We start from the raw sequence: 18,508 nt of genomic DNA, 5'->3' as shown, positions 1-18,508 counted from the left end.
CAGCCAAAAAGGGTGTACGCGCCAATTATATATATATATAAATTTAATGGGCTATAAAACTGCATACTCAGAATATTCCTAAAAACTCTTAATAAAATTTTAGTAATTCTGTTTTTTTTTTGCAATTTACTAAAGTTTTGTGAATTTCGCTCAAAGTTTGGGTTGGTTTATGGTTTGGATTATTTGAGTTATATAGTTTTTGTTGTAGAACTATCTATACTATTAAACTATACAAAATTTTATACAAAAAAAAGTTAAAACTTGATCATTTGTCGTGGTCCTATTATTTTGAACACAAGTGTATGTATATAAGAAACAATATTTCGTTTTTGGGAAAAATGCAAATATAAAATCTATATGCAGATCGCACCCGATGAAGTTATAATGCGGTATTCGAAAATATTTTCCAAAATGCATGGCAATTTCTCATATACCAAAACAAAAAAAAAAAAATAATAATGCTGACGCCCTGGATAAATGCTTCGTATTTCATATGAGAATAGAACAAGAAAAATCAAATCCTTCCACAGTTATAAGTAGAATAGAGTAAAATATATACAAGGTGGCGAAAAATTTAACATCCAATTTTGTCTTTCAATAACTTTTACTAACCAAAAAAATATTGAGTGAGGAAAGATCTTAATTTTGATCTTTACGCGCTCCAGTGCTTGTCTGTTTGCGTACTGCAGCTGTTTAGTTCAAATATAAACTAATACTAAAAAAAAGATGTTAAAAACAAAAATTTTTTAAAATAAAAAAATAATAAAAATAGGGGGGAAAAAATAAAAGGAAAATAAAAAAAAATACAAACAACAATATATAGGTATATATATAAAAAATTAAAATAATAAAAAAATAATAAAAAATACAAAACAAAAAAAAAAAATATATAAAAAAATACGAAAATAAAAATAAATAAATAAAAACTAAAAGTATCAATTAAAAAAAAAATTGAAAAAATAAACAAAAAAATTTAAATAAAAATAAAAGGGGGGCAAAAAAGTAAATAAATAAAATAAAAAAAAATTAAAACAAATTAAAACAAAAAATAATAAATAATTTAAAAAAGATAAATAAAAAAAAAAATAAATTTGTAAAATAGAAAAAAAAATTAAAATAGAAAAAAAATAAAAAAATTAAAAATAAAAAATTAAAAATAACAAAAATATAGGGGAGATCGGGGGGTTATGAGACGGGTTTTGTTTTTTGACCATAAACATAATATAACCTATCCATTTTTCTGCACATTAAAATTTTTTAATTGTGATTAAGTATAACAACACTTTGACAAAAGATTAATTTCTTAAAATTATAGAAAAATCTCTAAGTTTTGCCTGCCTGCTCAAAAATCATTTTTTTCGGATTTTCGCATGTTCGGGGGGTTGTGAGACACAAATTTCATCAGAAAGAAAACGGCCTGATTTTATAAAAATTTTTTATTTCAATCGTTAAAAAGGCATATATTGGCTTCTACAATATAATTGATATGAACAATATGAATAATATACCTAATCAATCAAGTCAATGAATATCCGAAAAAGAAAATATTAGATTAATCAGATTCACAATGGATGCAGGTGTAATAGCCGGCTGTTAAATTTGCACATTTCAAGTGAACAGGTCTATCGCAAGTATTACAGTGAATCGAATTGTTTCGGTTTAATTTTTTGGGCATTACACCTTTGCAGATAATACAAAAGTCTTCATCTTCAGAGTAGAATACTATTAAATGTTCCTAGATTACGGAAATAGCATGTCTCATGACCCCCCGAATACGCTGTCTCACGACCCCCCAATTGCTTTATTTTCAATGTGGCCACTGTTTTATGGATGCATTTAATATTTACGCAAAACTCTTGTTGTGGGTCAAAAGGCTACTCACCAAGGAAGGTTTTGATGCATGCACTTTTATAATTAGCTTGTTCAACAAAGTGTAAGAAACAACAAAAACGATTATCAGCAAAACTTTCAATCACACAAGTGGAGTCGCGGTATGAGGACACACAAATAACCTGCATGAACAAAATATTTGTCATGTAAATATTATGATTGAAAGCTAGCAAGAAGTTACGCAGATACCAGACAGATGCCGCGCTCTTCAGTTCAGGGCTGTGAGCGTGTCTCATGACCCCCCGTGTCTCACGACCCCCCGATCTCCCCTACAAATAAAGAATAAAAATAGAAAAGGAAAAAAAAAATAAATAAATAACATAGAAAAAAAAATAGAAAAATAAAACATAAAATAAAATAAAATAAAAAAAATAAAATAAATAAATAAAATAAAAAAAATTAAAAAGCAATTGAAATAAACAATTATAAATGAAAATAAAATTAAAAAAATTAAATTATAAAAAATAAACTAAATAAAATAAAAAATTAAAAACAAAATAAAGAATATAAATAAAAATATAGAAAATAAAAATAGGAAATAAAATTAAAAAAAAATAAAATTAAAAAAATAATGAAAAAAATTAAAAATAAAAATTAAAATAAAAAATAAAAACATTAAAAATAAAATCAAATCTATAAAACTCTGTTAGTTTCCTATTGTTTGATTTATTTCCTATTGGAAAAGTGTTTTTTTTTCACTAAAAGGGAGTTGGTTTTTGTGCACTTTGTTGTGGAACACAAAAGAGTAATAAGGAGAAAAAATGTAAACTTTTATAGTTGGTGCTTTGTATTTGCAAACAGAACAGATGGCATTGTGGTAGCGAGAAATGTTAATCGGTGTATGAACTGTCTGTTGACATACATATATAGGGTATTCACAAATGTATTGTAAGTGTCGTTTTTTTGTATGCCAAAAACATTAAACGGCTAAAAATATATTTCAGATGATCGGAAATTACCATTAAGGCATATAATGAATTTTCACACCATTAAAAAGTAATTGGTTACTGTTTGAAGTCCTCTAAATATTTACTTAACCATTAAAAACTTTTGGACATATGACAATACGACACTTATGACAACTTGTGAATCACTTTACGTATGTAAGCAAACGTTATACATGTAAAGTTACTGTCAATTATTTGCTTCAAACTATAAAAAATGGTTCTTCGGCCTTTAGTAAACATTTTTAGGATCATTTCAAGATTTTGAGTATGCAGTTGTTTCTACTTCCTATCATTATTTTTATTTTTTATTAAGTAGAATACACCAATTTAAAACTTAATATAAAGCAGAGTACGAGTACGGAGAGTATTTGGCACTTGTGAGTTAGACAGCTGCAGTAAACAAAGATAGACGTAATGGAGCGCGTTAAGGTCACAAGAAAGATTTCTATCACTCAAAATCTATATATAAAAATTTGGAATTTAAAGCGTCCAGTTCATTCATAACTTTTAAAGAAATCGGCATTGAATTCCATACATATTTTGATAACACTTACAAAAAGCAAAACGCACAGTGACCTCAAAAAGTAAAAAAAAACTATTGCTTCCGATTACAAACTTTCAATGGTAACAAAATGTGTTTTTTTGTGTTTTTGTATGTTATAGATAGACAGTATTCAAAAAATGTTACGAAAATTAAAAGTATATAGCACTTTTTTAACAAAAAAAATATGCAAATATATTTGACCAAAGTTCGACTCTCTTTTGCTGAAACCGCACTATTTTTTGGGGCAGAATATGGCTCAAAGCGAGGCCAAAGTTCTCTAGTTATACATAATATTTTAAAGTAGTCGTAAAAAAATGATTGTAACTCACTGTACATATTGTATATTCTATGTAAAGGGTCTTTCATAAGACGTGCCTAGAGTTTTTTTAACTATCCGTTAGGCATGCGGGTCTTTTTGACATTGGGCGTGAATTTACCATGTTTCAGTTTCAGCTAACGACTTGAGCTTCCAGGTAGCTTCCTAAAATTTAATTTTCTATAGATTTATGGATATAACTTTTTAAAAAGAATCCTCGAACAGGACGAAAAAAGACAAATCCGGGTGCCTAATGGAAGGTTTTAAAAAAGGTGTTAAACGGAATGTTAAAATAAAACCCGTAAAAAAATTTATATTCTCTCAGGTTTCACTATTTTTTATTACGAAAACGGCTCTCAACAATTATATGTGAAAAATGACAGCATTTAAATGTCCATCGTGAACACGTCTACAGGCAAAATCTACCAAGCAGCTAATTCATGAATGCCTAATGTCGAGATATCGATTTTGAAGGGTTAAAAATTTGTTCAGCAACACTGTGCGCTACAGCCATCAGCAATATTCTCAACAGAATGCCTACTTTTTGGTCGGCCAGTTCTTCTTCTATCCTCGACAGAACCAGTTTCTTGAAAATTTTTCACCAATCTTTGAATTGCCGAACCATTCGGACGATTATTTCCAACAAAAGAATCAAGAAACTTGCGATGCGTTGTTCTTAAAGATCGACCACTTTTCATAACAACTGTGAATGATTTTAACGCCTTGTTTTATCGTGTAAAATTGCACATCTGGCTACTTGACAAATCTCAAAGATGGCATAAAAAAGGTACCGTCTAGGAGTTATTCACTACTGACATACAGCCCTCATTTTCGAAAGACGTTTTGCATGCATACATTTTGTTGAACTAAAAAAAGAGAACATTTTTTAACAAACAAAACAAACATAGACGAGTGGATTTGTGCGTGCCTGATATTCTGTTTGTTTCCACTGTGGACAGAAAGCATCAAATAGCGGTCTGCACTTGGCAGTCGGCAGGCAATGGTAAGCTCAGAGTGCATGTCTGCAAAACCAATTGTTGTTCGCAGACTTAAGCCCCACAAATTGTGGACCACGATGTAGAGAATAGAAACCGAAACCCGCTACTTTATTTTTGTCGAATTTGACGATTGAGCGAAAAATAAACAAATCTTTTGTATGCAAATGTATGCACGTGCAGAGGTATGTGCGGACAATTTATTCTATATTCCACTCACTTTCGCTTATTCTTTCTCAAATTTTGTTTTGTTTTGATTTTTGTTTTTTTGTTTTGTTTTTTGTTATACTTCGTCACGGCAATCTTGCATTTTATCATTCTTTACCGCGCAATTCGGATGACAAGCCTGAAATTTAAAAATAATAGCCGATAGCCGCTGCTGCTAGTTGCCTTAGTTGTGTAATATAATCATTTATAACTACTTTTTATGTAAATAAATAAAAAAAAAAAAAATAAATAAATAAATAGAAATTTATTTTCTGTGTTTATATGGTATTTATTTATAGTTTGATTATAGAAATCCATTGATTTTAAATATGAACTTCCACTACTTTCAAAATAAGCAGCTCTTCGTATAAGCCAGGGATCGGCAATCTGAGGCTCGCGAGACACATGCGAGTATTTGCCGGATTCACTTCAAATTTTCACCCAATATTTTTAAGATATAATATTATACTTTAAGAAAATGGAAAAAATACAATTTTTTGATAATTCTGACTCTACCCCTAACCCCTGTGTTCGACGCATGGAATAATCTTCCAGATTGCGACAGTGAGGCGATGTATTTCTGAGAGTACTATTTATTGTTGGCAAGAAAATATTTAGTGACTCTTTAAAAATTTAAAAATTTTGTAGATTAAATATAATTTCATAAGTTTACCTACCCCTGTTATATGGGAATGTTGTATGCACATGTTTTCCGTTGAAAGAGGAAATTTTAAAAGTACAATGTTTTTTTAATTTTTCGATTTGCGGCCATTGTGTTATATTTTGTATTACTATGCCAACCCTATTCACTTTTTTAAATTTGTATAACGTTTATTGCGGTCTAGTCCAGAGCGCAAGCTAAGTCGTGGCCTATGACTTTTTAAAAATTTCAGCCGAGCTATTCTAGAGTATTAATTTCTATAGATTTTTAACAATCAAATGATTGAGAAAAAGCGCATATTTGCCTAAAAAACGTTTAACAAGAAAAAAATACAATAAAAAAATTCAAATTCAACTAAAAAAGTTTCAGTCTCAAATTCTTAAAATAAAAATTAATCAATAAAGAAAAAATTCTTGGCGGTCTATAACTTTGCTCGTGAACAAACACGAAAACTGAAAATTATTTTTAATAGCATTCAAATCAATAATTCATTCATTGTTGTTACTCATAGTTGTTATTGTTTTCTTGCTATTGTTGTGTCAGCATTCATACAGTCGTAGTAATATTTGTATGCACACACATACATACATAAGTGTGTAGGTAGCTGTTGTGCGTTCTTAGCGGGTGGCTTTTGTGGCTTTCGCGACATTGACTAGCTTTCTAATATTACCGACTAGTTTTTTTCTGTTATTCAAGTTCTTTGAAACGCAATTCGTACTGTGCGACAGGGCACCGAGTGGGGTGGCAATCAAAGTGATATATGAGTATTTATATATGTAAAAGTAAATATGTGCATATTATATATTCACATGGGTATTTACATATATGTACGTACATATGTAGCTAGTTTTATATGCTTACACATATGTAGATATGTATGTAGTAGTTACTTTAAACATCCCCTAAGAAACTTTATTCTATATAAACATTAAGAGGGCACTAGCTTTTAGCAATTATGGAAATTTTAGTTCAATCGGTGGAAGTTTTCTACCCAACCATTTCACGAGTAAGTTGTAGCGCTACGCCAGACCAGCATTTTGCATTTATTTGTTGCACGTACTCGAATATAACTCGAAAAGTTATGAGGATCTGTTTATGAAATTTGCGTGGATTACTGAGCATAGTAGCAGCTGTTAATAAAAAAATAAAGAAAAAAATGGTAAAAAAATGTTTTCTCAAAAATTTTGAAAATAGATATTATAGTTGCGATCTGGTCTGGAGTTTTTGTTTCTGTTTTAATTTTTGAGAATTTTTTTTTGTTTTATAATTTTTGATAAAAATTTTTTTTGCCTATTTTTTGGAATTTTTTCACGAAAACTTGTTTTTTTTAATTAAAAAATGAAAAAGAAAAAAATCCGAAGATATTTCAATTTAAAAACTCCTATTCCAAAATTTTCGGAAAATTCTTATTTTCTTAAAAACCAAAACAAAAAATTTTTTCCGAAAAAGTGTGTTTTTTGTTTTATACAATAATTTTTGAGAAAAAGTTTTTTTTTGCCAAGAAGAAAAAAAAACTGTAAAAATATTAAAAAAAAAATCGGAAGATATATCACTTTAAAAACTCCTACTCCAAGATTTTCACCTCTGAATAAACCTCAAAACTAATTTTTTTTTAAGATATGTGGATCTCTCTATGAAATTTGCAGGGATTACTGAGCATAGTTTCAGCTATTAATGGAACAAATGGCAAACAAATTTTTTCTCAAAACCTATGAAAACACTATGAAAAAATTTTTTGTTTCTCAAAAAAAAAAAAAAAAACAAAAACAAATGATGTTTTCCGAATAAGTTTTCTTTTTAATTTATGAGCAAAAATTTTTTTTGCCATGTTTTTGAAATTTTTTGTCCCGAAAATTTGTTTTTTAAATAAAAACTGATGAAGAAAAAATAATTTGTAAAAATATTTAAAAAATTCCCAAGTTATTTCACTTTAAAAACTCCTATTAAAAAATTTTCAACACTGAATAAATCTGAAAACTAAAAATGTTTTTAGGATATGTGGAACTCTCTATGAAATTTGCAGGGATTACTGTGCATAGTCTCAGGAATTAATAAAAAAAATTTAAAAATGGCAAACAACTTTTTTCTTAAAACCTATGAAACATTTTTTTTTCTCAAAAATAATAATGATTTTTTCCGAAAAAGTGTTTTTCTTAGTTTTTGAAAATTTGTTTTTGTTTTATAATTTTTGAGAAACAGTTTTTTCCCAATTTTTGCAATATTTTTCCCCGAAAATTTGTTTTTTTTTTAATTAAAATAAGAAGAAGAAAAATTTATAAAAATATTAAAAAAAATACGAAGATATTTCACTTTAAAACTCGTATTCGAAAATTTACAACACTGAAAAAGTTTCAGAACTAAATTTTTTCAAGATATATAGATCTCTATGAAATGCAGGGATTATTGAGCATAGTCTCGGTAATAAAAAAAAAAAAACTTAAAAATGTTTTTCTCAAAAACTATGAAAAAATTATGATATTGTTTTTCTCAAAAATAATGCAAAAAGAATAATGATTTTTCCCGAAAAAGTTTTTTTTTAATTAAAAAATTGAGAAATAAAAGTGTATAAAAATTTTAAAAAACTTAAAAAAATTGTGTTCCAAAATTTTTATCACTGAATAAATTTCAAAATTATAGTTTTTAGTTTTATAGAAAAAAAAGTAATGATTTTTTCCGAAAAAGTTTTTTTTTAATTAAAAAATTGAGAGATAAAAATTTATAAAAATTAAAAAAAAAACTTAAAAAAATTGTATTCCAAAATTTTCAACACTGAATAAATTTCATAATTATAGTTTTTAGTTTTATAGTTATTACTTCAAGCCTACAAATAAAGCAATTTAAAAAAAAATCGACGACAATGTCCAAAATACTTGGATCACTTGATATGGAATAGCTCAGAAGTATATTCTGGCTAAAACTCCGTTGAGTAGGTTAAATTAGGTTAAGATGGAGGCCGCAAATAGCTGCATGCTGCATTCCCTTAGGGGAGAATATATATGGCGAAAATCAGTGGTCGAAACCTGCGTGATTTTAAGAAAGTTCGATAGGTGCCTCTACTATCAACTCCTTAAAGTTCCTCAAGGTAATATATAAAGTGAGAGACATAGGGCCACACTTAAACAAGGCAACTGAGAAGAATAAACTGAGGTGATTCGGTCTCCTTTTGCCCCACACAATTCTCGCAGCAGAGGCTTGCAATTGTGTTGACTTTAACCACGAAGTACAGCATACAAAGATGACGTCCATCAAGGGCTGTTATTCTGCTCTGAGTGACAGAATCGTTGTGTGTGACGTCACACTTGTGCAATTTATTTGTGTATTGTTTGTGCAATTTCGTCTTCATCTTCTTGCATTCTGGTTCGGATTTTAATATTTCCCTCAGGCAACTGCATTAGTGTTACGTCACAACTTTCTGATGGGCATAGTATTTTATTCTATCGTTCTCGCACTCTAACCCCATGGATTCATATGGTCGATCTAAATGTAACACTAAAGTAACTTCTTTTTGCTGAAAAAAAAAAACTTTTAAAGAGTGGCCTGTCTAGTCAGCTCATTAGCCATGCAGTTTGTGTTCACTTACATCACTCGGATAACGAAATATCCAGATACTATCAAAAAGCATATCAGGCTTTCTCTGACTAATTTCGTGTACGCTATTAATGGGTCTCGGGTTCTCCTTCACCTTTTAAAGTGTTTGCTTACAACCCATTGATTGCTTTTTTGATGGAGGCTACCATCACTTGGGATACACTTAAGTAATTTTGAAGCCTAAAATTAAAATAAATGTAGACTCTTCTGCCTTCCGCCTCGCCTCATCTTTTGCAATTCATTTCGTAAATATTGTGCTGAGAAATTTTTGTTGTTAGCTTTTATTTTATTTGCCTAAATTCAATTCAGAAACTCACCCATTCTCATTCATCTCACTCTAATAGTAAACATTGAGGGTTAACTACCAAGGTTGTCCCCATGTACATATGTATGTAAGTGTACCATTTACTTGTAAACTTGAACATTTGCATGCAGATCCACAAAATGAAAAACCATTAGCCCTCAGCCAATAATTTGTTGTCGCCACATTGGCGTTTCATTAGGAATTATTAAAACCTTCAGACACATTTAATAGTGGCACGCAGGAATAATATTCGACACAACTAACATATCTACATATGTATGTATTTACAAATGGGAAATTTTACATACAGTGACTTCCCAAAGCTATCGTTGCGAGAAACCAACGCGCAGTTACTGAGTGTACGCTGGAGCTGAAACTAAAGCAAAGTTAGTCGGCTTTCAAGTTAATGTCGATAAGACAAAATACTTCGTTGGGTTTTAGGCGTCCCACGCTTTGGCAACCAGGAGGTCGGCCTATATATTTTTCACTAAGTGGAGAGACTCAAATGCCTGGGTGTAAACCTTAGCAGCGTAGCAAACCGGCGTGAATGATAAACTAGAAGTTGCTAATAGAAATTATTTTGCTCACCTGAAACTTCTCAAAAATAAATTACTACCGAGGTCGTGTAAGCTACAAATCTACGGGACGCTAATAAGACCAGTAGCAACATATGGTTGCGAAGCATGGGTACTGACATCTAACATAAGGAGCTACCTTCTCCGCTTTGAACGTAAAATCATAAGAAGGATATTTGGACTAGTAAGGAAAGCTGATGGATCTTACAGAATCAGATACAATGATGAGATCGAACCATTTCATTCCCATGGCAGCCGGTTCTACGTTAAAGGAATGACTCGGGGTTTTCCCGACCAAGTGCTGCCGCCCCAGTAAACTAGCCCTGTCTAGTGAACAGTCTATCATCAACAAATAATCAATTCCTCTCAAATAATCACACCAGTTTTTATAGATACGCCTTGGAATTTCGCATTCACGAAATATTTATTGCCAGCAAATATTTGCTTAAAGCCATGAAATAAACGGCGATTTTCTGCGCCTGAAAAATTCTGGTTTCGCAAAAAAAAAATTGTGAAAAACAAAAAATCGCACGAGCTTGGCTGAGAATTGCAACGCCACTTAAAATTGAATCAATAAAAATTGTATTGCTTGATGGGATTGAAAAAATACGTCGAGAATCTTGAGACTGTTGACTTGTTGATCTTCGTTGAAAAGCAAATGTCTTTCAAAGCCACAGTTCTCCAACAGAGTCATGCAATAGTTAAGAAGTCTAAGCACTAAAGTTCTGGAGTGACCAACCTGAAGTCGCGATCATTGTAGGCGCCTTCAATTCGCCATTTCTCTGCACGCTCAGCTCACTTGTCGAAAAAAATTTGCATGTAAGAGGAACAACAAAGTTGGATTCACCGAGCGAGTATAGCTATACCTCATAAAACTGGTTTAACTCACTATTTTCAATGCTGTCAACTAACTTTCAAGAGAGTTTCATACATTTTTGGATTTCATCTTTTAGGTGAAAGATCCAAAACGTGAAATGTAGAATCATCTAAAAAAGTTTTATAGGACATTTTATAAGGCTCATTTTTTAAGAATCTCATCCACTGTCCACGTTCTTTTTTATGGTGCTCACACTTACCAACGTAAACGCTGACACGATGAAACTAATGGGAGCCCCATGTAAATGAATTCTCACCACCGTTCCGTTTCGTAGTATCGTAGATCGTTGTTTCATCGTGTTAGCTGATACGGGCCTACGAGCGTACGGGCGTACGTTTACGTTGGTGAGTGTGATCACTATTACTCTTCTTATGGTTGGGACTTCTAGTGATTTCGTTGAAATAAAACCCGGCTTCGACATTCGTTTTATCGAAAATGCAATTCTTCTTCTACACTTTTCTATCATTTCATAATAATGCCGAGGGTTGTATAAGTAATTTGCTTTTCTCATTTTCATTTCTATCCACCCAAAAAGATGGTCATTCGGTAGAAGGGAATGATTATTATTATTTGAACAAATAAATAAAAAAAATGCTTTTGAATGATGGAAATTTTTATTTTGACCTTTACGCACTCCATTGCTTGGCTGTTTATATACTGCAGCTATTAAGTTCACTATCCGACAATTTCGCTTGTTGCCGAAGCCGTCGAGGTGGAAATGGGCCTCATCACTCAAAATGATTTTTCGATGGAATTCCGGATCATTTTCATACATTTCAATGACCCAATCAGCAAAGACACGACGTTGATCGGCCGGCTTGAGTTCTTGTGTTAACTAGACTTTATAAGCCTTAAGACCCAAACCTTTATGCAAAATATGGTGTAATGACCTTTGTGGAATGCCTAATTCCGAAGAACGACAAGGAATGGACAATCCTGGGTTTTCTTCAACACTTTCGGCTACAACAACAATATTTTAGACTGTTCTTGAGCGACGTGCACGCACGGGTTTTATTCTTCACTCACTAACTTGTCCCAACAGCTCGAAGCTTTTCACCAATTTATGTATTGCGGTCCGACAAGGTGCTTCACGATGACCCAAAAATGTTCGAGTTTTTCGAACCGTCTGTGCCAAATTTTCACCATTTTTATAGTGAATTTTAATAATTTCAATGCGTTGTTTAAGCGTGTATCGTTCCATTGTTATTAATGGCGTACTTCCTACCTGTCAAATATCAAAAAATGACAGATTCAAAATTGACATCTACCAAAATTTCGGGGGATATTTAAAATAATACTCTTTATTGGAGAACCCTTTTGTTTGCAAGAATTACAAATCTTCCGATAGGGTGATTAATTTTGCGTCACCTTGTAAGGGACTTGAGAACTTAAAATGATAGTACAAAACGGAAATATTGTTAGAATAATTTTTTTTTATTATAATCTGATTGAAAATTCCATAGCATTTATTTTTTCAAGTTTATTATGAAACGGTTGACGTATCACTCCGGCACTCCCCAAGTAGCACTAACGCACCGTTTTAATAAAGTTTATTCATCTTATTAAATAATTTGTAAATGCCATGAGACCAGGCCATTTTCATTTTATGTTATTGTTGGTGTTGTTTAATACTAATAGTGTAGGGTAAGTCAGTGTAGGGTGTATCACCGGTCGTCTTCGTCTGGCTCATCTAAAGGTAGGTCTAGGAAACATGCTGTTTCGACAGGTTGGGCCCAGAGAGAGAGGGGTATTAGATGAGTAGGTTTTAAAGGGCATGTGAAAAGGTGGTTAGTGTCGGGTGGGGTACCTGCACATGCAGGACATATGTTTGGTATTTTGATATTTTCACTTAATCGTGAGTCGTGTTTTTGTGTAAACAGAAACGTCGGTATGAAAGATGTAACTTTGCACGAATAGTTCGTAAGTCACTGTATGTAGGTATGTAAGTAATGTCGTATTGCAGACAGAGGTTACCACCCGATGAATCGTTTTATAGGGCAAACAATTGTATGGGCTGCCTATGTGCGCTGTTTATATGCATAGACTATACACATACACACATTATAAATACATATATATGTATGTATGTATGTACATCTTCGTATATAAATGCAGAGTATCTCTGCTGGTGTTATTCTACCATTGATTCTTTTTTAAATACATTTATATACTCACCTTCCTCCTCACGCAATTTGTCCCTGTTGGCACTGTATTTTTCGGTACTGGTTTTCTTTCCATTATCACCTTCTGCCAGAGAAATTAAATTTTTGTTGAAAGCATTGAGTAGTTCTTCAATCGTTTTAGAAGCATTCTATGAAAAAAAGTCAACAAAACAATTTCGTACTTCATTATAACGAAAAAATAAAACTTAGAAATCTTATCTATACAAAAAAAAAAAACTAAAAATTCTTTTTACACGAAGAGCGTAAAAAATACAAATTTGCAATAGGAAACGCATCGAAATCGTCTGCAGTTAATTTCGAATGAAACTTACAATTTACCAATACAGCTGAGAAAGCAATAAAAAACAACAATTTTGCATAACCATCAAAAACAACAACAACCGGCAGCATAAAGTAGGAATATTAGCAACGGCAACAAAAGCAACAAACAACGAAGCACTCAACAAGTAATTCTTGCGCTGTAAGTTTGTTTCATTTTCTTTGGAGATACGCGAATACGCGAGTCGATAGGAGAGGAACAACAAGAAAATTGTGCGTTGTGTGTAAAGGGGCAACAGCATATTAAAACAACAAAACAAAAACGAACAGGTCAAGATCATAAAAGAGTTTGTGTCAAAAGCTGCAGTCAACATAATTGAAGAAGAAGTAAACAAAACAACGATCAAAATGGTGAGTAATAAATATATGGGTGAATATGTTTGCAATTTACAGTTATTTGTACAGTGGTGCGAAAGTTAATAGCTTAAGTAACTTTTGAACGGCACTCGGGGGAAGAAAAAATCAATGTGATTTTCAAAGCAATCTCAATCTTTTGTTTTTGAAATCAAATATTTTACAGTGTGGATATGAAAACAAGTTTATAGAAAGCATTTTTACTTTTTTATTCAATTGTTCAACTTTGGTTTCTTTGCTAATTGTGAATTGTGTCTTTCTTTTGCTGACCTTTTGCGCTTTTTTCCCCAATTTGCATGTGAATAGACTTGCTGATTATTTGCTGAAATTTAGTGACTGAATTAATTTGAGTTTTTTTGCCAAAAAAAAAAAAACAAAAACAAAAATGAAATTTATGAAACATCAAATACTTATCTATACAGCAAAACAATCATTTTATATGCGAATTTTTCACAAAACAGCTTAAGTCGCTTAGCGCTTTCTGCATGAAATACACTAAATTGTTACGTGTTAATGCAATATTTCATTTAGTATTTCTTAAATTTACACAAGAAAGCAAGACAACGCTTGTATATTTCAAACTTTTGAACTTAGCACTTTTCTTCCTTGAACCCTCCGGTGTTCAAGGAAACGAAAGAGCAATGGCCCGGTCTAGACCGCTGCAGAACTGCAAAGTGTTTTGTGACAAGTCCGAACAGAAAACTATCAAACTTTCTACTAAAACTTGGAAGAAAAGACGTTCGGTTGATGGTCGGCATTATTAGAGGACACAACCCATGGGATCAACATATGACCACCATTGGAATCATTGAGAACCCAATGTGCCTGTCTTACTTGGAGTAGGCGGATAGCACTGAGCACTTTCTCTGTGAGTGTCCTGCCTTTGCTAGAGCACGGCTACGAGTTTTGGGTTCCGATGTCGTGCGGAATGAGTAATATTCGTTCTCTAAAACTGGAGGATATCTACAGATTTGCCAAAGAATCTGTAAAAATTCTCACAGGACTAACTATCTTCATCTCTGTCTATACTCTTTCCTATCTCTTTCTCTAATACTTTTCTCCTTCCCTCTTTCACTATCTACCCTCTTTCCCGAGCTTTAAATACAATGGGCTTTTCAGCCTGAGTGTTGTAGGCGCCAACAAATCTTCTGGTGCTCCTTGGCTCGACCTTTTCAAATTTCAGTTTCAGTACTTTTCTACTTAAGTAAATACGGCAGTACTCCTTTACTTAATAGTAATCACTAATAAACTGTCAAAAATTGTAAACATTGAGCGGACGGCTTCTTACTTTAGCGGGTATATAATTTTACAGCAGTCATTCATAGCTTCGCTCTTCACAAAAGTTGTATAAAAATATAAAATTTTTCCGTAAAAGATTAATATTTATTAATGCAAAGGCCAAACCAGCTAAAGCTGGATAGGCTGTTTTTTTCAAAGTGCACAGTTGTGTGTGTGAGAAGTCCAGTTGCATTAAAAATATGTGAAAATATTCATTCAAAAAAGATGGAAAGACCATAAAAATCGTTTGTAGCTTTTTCCATATCCTTTTTTCTCTTTTATGTATGCAAACTTTTTTCTAAAAACCAAAAAGTTGAAGCATTGCTTACTAAAGGCTCTTTATTTAAGGTAATTAAACATTGTTTTCTGGATATACTATGTAGCGTGAGCAAAACAGCGAGAGGCCGGGTCGTATGAGTGATTTTTTGGAAAAGTGGCGGTGATAGTTGCTTATACGCCAAGAGATTTCATGTAGGACGCCATTGACCAGCAATAAACTAATAAAGGGTGCTAATATGCATTAACGGTGGTCTATAATTAACTACAGTCCAACATACGATTTAAACTATAAAAATTGTTTAAAAATTAAAAAAAAAAAATTATTTAAAAATTAAAAATAAAAATTTTATTTAAAAATTAAAAAAAAAATTTTGTTAAAAAAAATAAAAAAAATTTGTTAAAAATTAAAAAAAAATTGTTTCAAAATTAAAAAAAAAATTTGTTTAAAAATTAAAGAAAAAGTTTGTCTAAAAATTTAGAAACTAATTTTGCTTAAAAATTAAAAAAAAAAATTTTGTTTAAGAATTAAAAAAAAAAACAAATTTATTTAGGAATTGAAAAAAAAATTTTGTTTAAAAATTAAAAAAAAATGTGTTTAAAAATTAAAAAAAATTTGTTAAAAATTAAAAAAAAAAATTGTTTCAAAATTAAAAAAAAAATTTGTTTAAAAATTATAAAAAAAAAAATTTGTTTAAAAATTTAAAAAATAATTTTGTTTAAAAATTAAAAAAAAAAATTTTTTGTTTAAGAAGTAAAAAAACAAATTTATTTAGAAATAAAAAAAAAAAATAACAAATTCCTTTGAAATTTCCATTATATTCAAAGTGTGTTAACTAACTAAAGAACAGAGTTAATGCATAACAGCAAATGTTATGTTAACAGTTACAGCCGTTTTATAAATGTAAACATTTTTACAAGATACTCAAGGCACAGCCAGACGCGTAACTAGATGAATAAAGGGGTACTCGTTAAGGTACCCAAGTTTTATAGCAAAACAGTTAACTCATTATCAACTTGATATGTACCTGAGACTTAGTTTACATGTATGCGAGGTAACATTCTGGACCATTTTGTGGAAGAACGCTAAAGTTGTACACTAAAGGTTGGAGAGGAAGCTGTAGCATAGTCGAGATTTAAGAGATCCATTTATATAGTCTATAATAATTTGGTGATGTACGTCTTTAGATTAATATTAGTAAGGTCAAGAATAAGCTTTCTTTTACAGAACTTCAACTGCTATTTCATTCTACGGTCTGAGATGACGTGAAAATTATCTATTAAACTTAGAAGAAATAAAAATCTCTTGTAATATCACGATAAATCAGAGTCTCCTCTCGACCACGAATTCCACATCAATTTTTTTTTTGCGATCTCATGACAGTTTTAGTGGCGTCACATGTTGTATATTTCCATAACAGCTCCTGTACTGGAGTGATAACAGCGATAGATAGATACGTTCGCTTAAATTGGTCTAACATTCCATGTGTTTTATTCGTAACTCGTGAATCTTTTGGTGCTTGTGTCATTTCTTCTTCTTCTTCTTCTTCATAGGTGCGATAGCCACTTAAGCGATTTAGACCGAGTTTAACAAAGCGCGCCAGTCGTTTCTTTCTCCTTCTATACGGCGGCAGTTGTAAGCTCCAAGTCCATCTCCACCTGATCTTTGCAACGCAGAGGAGGTCTTCCGATTCCTCTGCTTTCAAAGCCGGAGCCCTTTTATTCATTTGGATGACATGGTCCAGCCAAGGAAGCCGATGGATGCTTATTCGCGGCACTGTGTCTATGTCGTCGAAAATTTTTTGTTGTTGTTGTTGTTGAAGTGGTTGAGTATTTCCACTGAAATAACCCTAATTAGTGACCAGCACCGTTTTACTACCACCGTCCTCGTTTAATAATGTTTTGTTTTCTAAGTCAGATCCATTTAGTGAGGTCCAAGTATAGCATCAAATTCTTTATCTCGATGTCTGAGATCTCATTAATTTGCTGCAAGAAAGGCTTCCCAAAGGAGCGGAGTCGTGCCGTAGCTAGCCCTGGACATTCACATAAGTAGTGGAAAAGACTTTCCTTCACACCTTCCGCTTGACAGTTCCTGCAGATAGGATTGAAGGGTAGATTGAGTCTAGTTGCATGATCCCCCAATGGCCTGTAAGGGTTGCAGTGGTGCGTGAGATGTTTGGCCGAGAGCATCCTAACAGGTCATCCTTCCTTTGGATTTTGTACGACGGCCATGTGTTTTTTGTTGTAATACATGTAGTTAATTGCTTCGATCTTCTTTCGGCTAAAGCATGATAGTGTGAAGCAATGGATGCTTTTAATGTGTTGAGTGGGGTGGAGACTGCCACCGCCTCTGCTATTTGTAGTGTCGAGCCTTTTCTTGCTAGCTCATCCGCTAGCTCATTACCCCGTATGTTCATGTTACCGAGAACCCATATCAGACTGATTTCAAGCCAATAACTAAGCATTTCAAGCTCTTCTCTACACTGTAAGACTAGTTTGGATGAAATGGAGTTGAAGTCTAAGGCCTTTATAGCTGCTTGTCTGAGAAGATAAGCACTCTTGCCCCAACTTTCTTGTAGAGTTTTAGTGATTTGCATGCTTCTCTGATCGCTAACAGTTCTGCCTGGAACACGCTGGCATATTCAGGAAGACGAATTGACTGAGATAGGTTGAGCGGCTGCGAATGGAAGCCAGCTCCCACACCACAGTTCATCTTATAACCATCGGTTTAGATTTCGATATCGTATCTTCCAATCACCTTCCCTTTGCTCCATTCGGCTCTCGGTGGAAAAGTTCATACAGCTCATTCTCCCATCGCTTATGATCACTCACTGGTATTGAGCAACGTCACTTTGTATATTCACTGGTAATATATATATGTACATACATATATATTTTTCTGTCGTTCCTAGATGAAGCATTGGGCTTCAATAAACAATTTGCAATTGCATTTATTTAAAGCTGGAAACTTCACTTGCCGTCAAGAGCATCCTGCTTGTAGCGCTTCTGCTTCAACTATTTACCTTCACGTGCTCGATGGTCTGCCGCATCTGCGGCTTCCGTGTGGGCTTCAGTCTAGAGCAGCTTTGGAGATGTCTCCATTGGGTTTCCGTAAAGTGTGGCCAATCAATTTTTACTTGCCATACCGAATTTTTTGTTAGTTATTATTTGGGAGATCGTAAGCCGTAAGAGTCG

At 32.4% G+C, this 18,508-nt stretch overlaps 2 protein-coding genes across 5 annotated transcripts in view; one reads left to right on the top strand and one right to left on the bottom strand.

Moving 5' to 3' along the window:
• LOC129239485 (uncharacterized) overlaps positions 1–18,508 on the bottom strand; it is a 103,580-nt gene that overhangs the window by 20,641 nt on the left and 64,431 nt on the right. For both annotated transcript variants that reach the window (XM_054874995.1, XM_054874996.1), the window contains one exon: positions 13,080–13,215. In XM_054874995.1, the coding sequence (XP_054730970.1) occupies positions 13,080–13,215 (136 nt within the window). The remainder of the gene's footprint in view (positions 1–13,079; positions 13,216–18,508) is intronic.
• LOC129239486 (transforming growth factor beta-1-induced transcript 1 protein) overlaps positions 1–18,508 on the top strand; it is a 71,668-nt gene that overhangs the window by 2,307 nt on the left and 50,853 nt on the right. The window contains exon 2 of one of the 3 annotated variants that reach the window (XM_054874999.1): positions 13,354–13,756. In XM_054874999.1, the coding sequence (XP_054730974.1) occupies positions 13,754–13,756 (3 nt within the window). In that variant the 5' untranslated portion in view covers positions 13,354–13,753. Of the gene's footprint in view, positions 1–13,219; positions 13,757–18,508 lie in introns of those variants that run through there. The other 2 variants (XM_054874998.1, XM_054874997.1) reach the window with 2 other exon arrangements.

The sequence above is a fragment of the Anastrepha obliqua genome, chromosome 2, assembly GCF_027943255.1.
Source record: "Anastrepha obliqua isolate idAnaObli1 chromosome 2, idAnaObli1_1.0, whole genome shotgun sequence".
Classification (NCBI taxonomy): Eukaryota; Metazoa; Arthropoda; class Insecta; order Diptera; family Tephritidae; genus Anastrepha; species Anastrepha obliqua.
This window is presented reverse-complemented; position numbering and strand designations above follow the sequence as displayed.